An 8,156-nucleotide genomic window follows, 5' to 3' on the forward strand; every position below is an offset into this window, starting at 1 on the left:
ATTTTTTAATTATGCTCTAAGATAATTTAGTACTATAAATATTTTATAAATTTTTATTAAACTATCACTCACAATTAATAGTACTATTATTAATATTGAATAGTTTTATTGTAAAAAAATTAGTTTTCAATCATTACTAACTATAGATTATTCAGTATTATGTGATAAGATTTGAGAAAATATTCTAAAAATAATATTAAGTTATTTATTTAATTTATATAATAATATAATACTAAATAAATAGTATAATTACACTATTTATGATATTAAATATCTATTGTATTTATTTTATTGCTCATTGAATTATAGTATAAATATATTATTTTATGTATACTATTAATTTTAATAATTTTTTTATAACTCATAAGTAATTATAATAATAATAATTTAATTGGTTACTATTAAAAATTTTGTATAACTATTTCATAAATTATTTTATTATATTATTATTAAACAAATAATAGTTATAATATTATTGATAATTACAATAATTTAGGAAGGTGAAGAGGTGCATAATTAATAAGTGGTTATATTTATTAGTAAAAAATTTATTAGAGACATACTTAGAATTTATCAAAATTTAAGAGCGCAAACGAGGAAACTACAAGTTTTAACACGCGATTGCTCTTTTTATAGTAGTATAGATAGATAGGAATTGACATATTTAATAAATTTTTTATCATACGATATTTTCCTATTTTTCTAACTTTTCAATGACATCAAACAGCAATTTCAAGAGAACTTTGAAATTACAATGAACTTTCACATTAATTTTGTTATTCCATGTCAATGGACTACTCAATCAACCGTATACCATTTCTCACAAGTTAAGACATCTAAGAGATTATGGTAAAGAACAAATACACTTCATTGAAGGTTGTGAATAAACTTATTCAACATGAGAATGCAACAATTAAATACAAACATTGAAAGTTGATCACCCCTAACCCTTGGAGACTGACTCTACGTCATGATCACCAAAGCACTCCTCACCACAGTCTTGCCCGAAACCCACTTCAAGTTCCCTTGAGCAGCAACATCCGAGATCACTTCGACAGAAAACGTCAGCGACTCGTTAACCTTTGTAAACTGCAGAGTCTTAGGCCTCACCATAACCTTCACCCCCTTCGGCACATCCACCTCCACCGTATATTTCACATTCGCATCACCCACATTCGTTACCGTCCTATTTACCACCGCCGGAGCTCCCGATACAGCAAACACGGTGATCGTTGGATAGTTCAACATTGTGTCAGTTATTTGCTTCGCATCGGAACAGCTAGCGTTCAACCCAGAATTAATCATAGAGACTCCATGCTCCCCAACCTTACCACAAAGATAGGAAATGTAATCATCGATGGTTATGTCATAAACTAGACCTGGCTCAGTGGCGTTAACGGGATTCACATGGCCAGCACCTGATATGTAAAAAGTCGCATCGTTGTGCATCTCGTCCTTGATGATATTGCCCTCACGATCTAGATTGTCAGAGGAGGTTATAATTGCTGATCTGATTACGGCGGGGCTCCAATCCGGGTGCAGGCTCTTGATGAGAGCGGCAATGCCGCTGACATGAGGTGTTGCCATCGATGTGCCTGAAATTATATTGAAAGGGGCTTTCGTTTGAGTTTCCACTGGTGTATTCCAAGCTGCGAGGATATTCAGACCGGGAGCAGTGACGTCGGGCTTTAAAATTCCGGGAGATTGCTGGTTTGGTCCACGTGAGGAGAAGAAGGCGATGACTGGGGATGGGGTGACGCCGAGGAGAGTGCCGTTGAATATGATCGAGGCAGTCGGGTTTTCCGTCGAGTTTGCGTATTTCTTGATCTTCAATGCATCTTGGAAAGAGACTTCTGAAGCGGCTAATTCTAGGTTGTGGACGAGGATTGTGTAGCCTCGTTCTTGTTCATTTAGTATGATGACCCCCGCGGCTCCAGCTTGTTTCAAGGCCGAACCTATATATTCCGGCTCTTGGAACTCGCGCTCACAAAGGACGATCTTGCCCTTGACTTCCATAGCCTCGTCGCAAGCGCCGTCATTATAAAGTAAAGGAAAGGGTTTGGAGCTAAAATTAGCCGGCTGGAAGAGGGCTTCACCGTAATACTCACTTCCGTCACCTAGTTTCACTATTGATCGAAAGCTTCTGTCAATTGAACTCGCACCAACGGTGAGAATCCACGGAGCCTCATTCGACAACGAGCTCTCCGAAGGGCCTTCATTGCCACCGGCGCAAACAACAGTGATGCCCTTTCTAATTGCAGCGAACGATCCAATAGCTACTGGATCTTGATCGTACTCCCTCGAGGCTCCACCGAGAGACAGAGAGAGGATATGCACACCATCCTTTATCGCAGCATCAAAACCAGCAAGTATATCAGCAGAGCGGCAGCCCGAAACCTGGCACACCTTATAAATGGAAAGATGTGCATGCGGAGCCATGCCAGCAGTCGTGCCATTGCCGAGCCCGAATGCATTTACGTTCTGCACGAAATTGCCCGCGATGGTGCTAGCAGTGTGAGTGCCGTGGCCAATATCATCCGTGGGATCGGCCTTCGTAGATGAAATTTGAAACGCCCTCGCGCCAATAACCTTGTTGTTGCAACCTTTCTCGAGATTGCACTGGCCCTTCCAGCTCGCAGGCGGAGGAGGCACGCCGTCGTCATGGAAGGAAGGGTGACCAGGCGTAATGCCCGTGTCGAGGACGCCGACAATGACTCCTTTACCGAGGTTGGTTCTGTTCCAGATGCCACTGGGGCCAGTGAGCTTGAGGTAGTCCGGAGTGTGGGTGGTGAGGAGAGGGATGATTCGGTCTGGGAAAGCCTGGACAAAGCCAGCCATTTTCGACATCTCTCTCAGCTCGGCTTTGGTCAGCCTAGCAGCAAAGCCGCTAAAGGATTCGGAGTACGAGTAGACCAACCTGTCGGAGTCTCCAGCGTTGAAACTGGTCGGAGGCAAGAATGATCGGTGCCAGCTCTCGAGGTCGTCATTGTAGCTGATAACATCAGAGTTGTGTCTGACGTGGACTACGTAGGTCTGTAAGTTGCTACACAAGATTGAAGATGGATAGGAGATTACAATGAGGAAGGATATGAAAAGGAGAGATAAGGACTTCATTGTTGGTCTGAGGAATTAGTGGATGGAGGTTAGGATTTTGCATGGGTTTTATAGAGGGGATGGGGAAATTGAAGAGCATAAATCTTGGGAGTAAATGAGGAATAAGTTATTGATTTGGTAGAATTTTCAATAGCAAATATTATGAAGAAGAGTATTAGGAAATTTTTGTGGGAATAATTGGAAACATAATTGAATATGATTTGCTGGCATAAATTAATTGAGAATGTGTGAATAATTGGAATGCTAATTAACGTAATTATTGCTCTATCAGATCTTAACATTATTTCTCCATATTTCATACCATATTGATTGATTGATATATTTCTCCATATTTCATTCCATATTGATTGATTGATATATTTCTCCATATTTCATTCCATAATTGGAATGCTAATTTCTACGTAATTATTGCTCTATTAGGTCTTAACATTATTTCTCCAGTGTTTTAAGAATATACTCCTTTAATTGCTGCCAAAAGAAAAATTGAACGTAGACTGAATGATGCCCACGTTTACTTGAGTCACAGTGTAAATCTTTTTCTAATGGGATGGCTAAACTGCAAACTAATGAGAGTTAACCTTTTACAGCAAAGGCCAGTTCACACACACATATACGCAAATTAAATCCATTTCTAGGATTTTGAATACCCTAGATGTAAGTGACGGCGCTCCATCGGCCAGATCTGGTTGTTTCCTTTGATTTTTTCCGGCAGGTTTCTACCATCTTCGTGCTGCACCTCCCTCCCTGTCTCGCTCCGGCAATTTGTGAAAAATTTATTTGACGAGATCTGAGATTCGTCCCCAACCCTCGTGGCATCCCTCGGGGTTTCCCATCGGTAATTCTCACCGGCAAGGCTTCGGTGGGTCTCCATCGCCGATTTCTAGTACATCATTGACAGTTAACACCAGTTTTCTAGCATTATTTTTCTCCGTCTTTGTTCATTCGAATTTCCTTTTCCTCTTGACTCACACGAACGGCATCGTCGTTTCATACTTAGTAACAGAATCACCATTTCAAGACTATGTCTCGGTCTCAAATAACCGGCATCGCCGTTTCAAGACCGTCTCTCGGTCTCATATTAACGGCATCGTCGTTTCATATTTAGTAACAACATCGCTGTTCCAAGACCGTCTCTCAGTCTCAAATCTACGACATTACCGTTTTAAGATCGTCTCTCGTTCTCATATTAATGGCATCACCGTGTTTTTTTAAGTAACAACATCATCGTTTCAAGATCATCTCTTGGTCTCAAATCTACGGCTTCACTTTTTCAAGACCATCTCTCGGTCTTAAACTAACGACATCGCCGTTTCAAGTCGTTCTATCTTGCTGTGTTGCTGATTTTTTGGGCTACTGGTGCTTTCTTGTGTTTTGTCTTTGGGGGCTGGTGTGTTAGAACATGGCGATAATTGATGATGATGAGATGGCCGAGCTTTGTGCCTAATGCAGCTTAGATGACGAAGATGACCTGATTTTTCTATCAACCAAGGACCGGACAGATTTGCCTTCCCTCAATAACTGTCTTTTAGGGAAGGTTTTTGGTAGGAGTATTGCTAATATAGATGGCTTTGAGCATGTCCTTAGGAGGATCTAGACTGTAAATGCCCCCTTCCTGGTGGAACCTTACAGTGGAAGGAATACTTTCCTTTTCAGATTTGGTTTCGATGCAGACAGGGAAAAAGTGCTTGATGGTGGGTTGTGATGCTTTGAAAGAAACCTGCTCAATTTGATTGTTCCTCGTAGTGTTGGTTCCCTAACTTCTCTGGATTTCTCTTCAACTATGTTCTGGGTATATGCCAAGAATGTACCACTTGCTACGATGAATGATAGGTGCGCTAGAGACTATGGATATTACTAATCCTCTAAAAAGAGGCATACATGTTTGCTTTGAAGAAACCGGGTAACTCGTGTGGGCGAGTTAAGTGTGCAGGCGAGTGTAGTGACATCGTGGGTTCGACTGGTCGCTCACACTATGGACGACCACTTGATGGGCTCGGAGTACTGTGTTCCTCCCCTTCACGTCATGGGAAATAGGAAGGCCTATCCCTGTACGTGATGTTATGGCCACCAGGTACTCTGATGAGTCTGGCGAGTTTCTAATCACCTGGCGGATCACCAGATGCAAAGGAGAATTTGGTGATCGCATGGTCTTGGTTCGTGCTGGTGAGTCAAGCACATAGGTGAGCCTAATTTTCAAGTCGTGCGGGCGACTCGAATACGCAGACGGATTTCAGGCTTATCTGCAAAGGTAATTTTTACTGTATATAAGACCCCCTTTAAAGTTTTCAGACCTAAACAAACTTGCGTGTGGTCTAGAATACTTTGAATAAAGACGTTCCTGGTGAGTTACAACGAATTTGACTCCCTTGACTAGGTAGAGACCCTTGGGTGAATTCGAGTGGTGCGAGTACACCCAGGCGAGATTAGCGCCATTCGAGTTAGGCTCCCCCTTTTTTTTATTTTAGATGAAATTCAAGCCTAAGAGAGAGAGCCGCATGTCCGTGGGGGAAGTTCCCATGCTTGTTAATTAAGATGATGCCTTGTCTTCGCGAGCTCGCCTCAATGGGACAGATCCGACGATGTTTTTTTATCTCAACCATTGATCCGACAAGAGGTCGTGTGTGAGGCGCCCAATCTTGGCCATTCCATGCAGTATTCCAAACATTCTACTTTGTTTGTTCCTGCTCAGTTGGAACCACCAAATTGAAACTATCTGCTTCAAGCGGTCAGCGAATCTTGACGGTCGAGATCCTGCGTATATAGTGTCGATTCATCTCCTTTGCAGGAGGATCACTACAATTGCAAGCCCTCTCATTCAAACCTTCTTAGAAAAAACTCAGACTTCCCAGATTCGAAATGGCTTTGGGAATGGGAACATACGGTTCAAAGGGGAAGAAGGAGGCAGTCCGGCCTGAACCCATCATTCTTTCAGACGACGAGGTGGAGGAACGCACCTATGCTTCCCCTTAGTGGTCTTCTCAGTCTCCTCTTCCTGGTGAAGGGGTCGTCCCTCTGATCCAACCCATTTCCCTGGTTTTGGTTGGTTAGGAATCCGCCTCTTCGAGTTCCTGATCTACACAGGGCGTCCTCAGGCAACTACAAAATGCCATGCAGCAGGCGGTCTCTATTACTAGCCTCAGCTGGGGAACCTATGCAGACTTTAAGCCCTTGCTGATGGACCGTGTTGCCTCTCTTAGGCGTATGGGCGAGGCTCGAGAGGCCTCGCATTATCTGGTCAGTATCCTTGGTTTCGAGTCACGTGTGGCATGCTTGGAAGTCCTGCTGTTCTCTCATTCAGAGCAGGACGTGGAGCGGCTCATGACTCAGGCTCGTATCAGAAGGACACGGGAGTGGGAGATTTAGGAGAGGGACCTATCAGGCAAGGAGGCTCTCGTCACGGATCTGCTCACTCGGTAGTGTCTGCTGTAGGCAAAGATTGATGCCTCCATCTCTACCATTGCTAGAATGAAGGCTCAGCTCATGGAAGAAGAGGCGGCTCTGAAAAGTCTGCAACTCAAAAGTCCGAGCATTCACGAAGCAGTTGAAAGGGAAATGCAGGCCCTTTAGACGCTTCGTCAAGAGGATTCTGTCACTGCTGCGTCTTTTGAGACTAAGATCCGAAGGGAGGTGGAGGATCAGGTCTGAGCGGATCGGACAACGAGGATAGCCGTCGCTGAAGCTGAACTCGCCTCCTTTGTTGAGCTGGCATAGGCTCGACCGAGTGGGTCGATATTTTAGGGCTTTTTTCTTGTTTTATCATGACTTCGTTTTGAATGTAACATCATAACTTTTAAATGTATTGTTAAATTGGATATGAATGGAATCATGTTTTCTTTATCTATCTGTCTCTTTTTCCATATCTTATATGTATATTTCCCCCTTCATGATTGATTCTTGAGATTTTTGGCAAATCCCCAGCCGTCAACGGGTTTGATATGTCTTTACCGATTACCGTTTGAATCGGGCTAGTCATACTATTCTCCTTAATATGATGAGTTGTCGAGAGGTTTCTCTTAGGATTTTTAGCAAACCCTCAGCTATCAACGGGTTTGACTTGCCTTTACTGATTACTATTTGAATCGGGCTAGCCATACTATTCCCCTCAGTATGATGAGTTGTCGAGTAGTTTCTCTTAGGCTTAATGCTAAGACTTCTTCTCTAATCATGTGGGTGTGCCCGAAGGGTGTGTCAATGGGTTGTATCGCTTGGTAGGTCTGACTGTGTAGGTGAGACCGTTCTATTGACAGCTTGACACTTCAGATGATCTGGACCACTCAAGATTTGTCTTCGCAGGCGAACTAGGCCAAACAAACGATCGGCTCAGGCGAGACTCATTTTCACTGACAAAGCGAGCTCGACGTTCGCAGGCGAGTTTCATTTTCGCAGGCAAAATTTGAAATGGTGGAGGTCAAGCCATGTGTTCACAGGCAAAATCCATCCTCACAGGTGGAGTTCGAATTGGCAGAAGGCGAACAACGTGTTTGTTGACGAAGCTTTGTGCTTTCCAGCTAAGGCCGCGTGGGCTCGTCAGGTCGTATTAAATGCGATTTGACAAAGCGGCGTCGCTTCTGTGCACTTTGCTCGATGAAGAATCATGGCCATAGCTTTTGAATCCGACCGTTAGACTCAATCACGGATTATGGTTCGGGTTCTGGGTTTTGACTTGCCCGACCCGTTCCATGTTTTGATGGTTCCTCTATAACCGCCAAAAACCGAACTGTTGAGAGCAAGCTGGGCCGCAAATTTCGATCGTGGCCACGTCTCTTAACCGCTAACGTCTCGTCTCTTAAGTGTGATCTGGGTCGTTATTTCAATCGTGGCCACGCCCCTCAACCGCAGGTATCTCACCTTTAAATAGGCTTTGTCCCCTTTCCATGAGGACTACTATGCTCAGGAATTTCTGCTTGCTCGAAATTTTTTGAAAGAAAGAACTCCAACTTCATCTCCGACTTTTCAATATGTCGCCGAGAGCTAAGAAATACGTTTCGAAGGTAAAGGGTCCCAGTCGCTATCCTGGTGGCATCGTCGCCGGTACGGCCGCC

General features: G+C 43.4%; 1 protein-coding gene across 1 annotated transcript; it reads right to left on the reverse strand.

Moving 5' to 3' along the window:
* On the reverse strand, positions 964 to 2,838 carry LOC109839220 (subtilisin-like protease SBT1.4). The gene has a single exon (XM_020407648.1). The coding sequence runs from the start codon at positions 2,836 to 2,838 to the stop codon at positions 964 to 966; it is 1,875 nt and encodes a 624-aa protein (XP_020263237.1).

Source organism: Asparagus officinalis, chromosome 4, assembly GCF_001876935.1.
Source record: "Asparagus officinalis chromosome 4, Aspof.V1, whole genome shotgun sequence".
In the NCBI taxonomy this organism is placed as follows: domain Eukaryota; kingdom Viridiplantae; phylum Streptophyta; class Magnoliopsida; order Asparagales; family Asparagaceae; genus Asparagus; species Asparagus officinalis.

What these genes read in the sequence shown, in the direction of transcription:
- LOC109839220 (XM_020407648.1), bottom strand. Translation starts at nt 2,838, where the DNA reads ATGGCTGGCTTTGTCCAGGCTTTCCCAGACCGAATCATCCCTCTCCTC.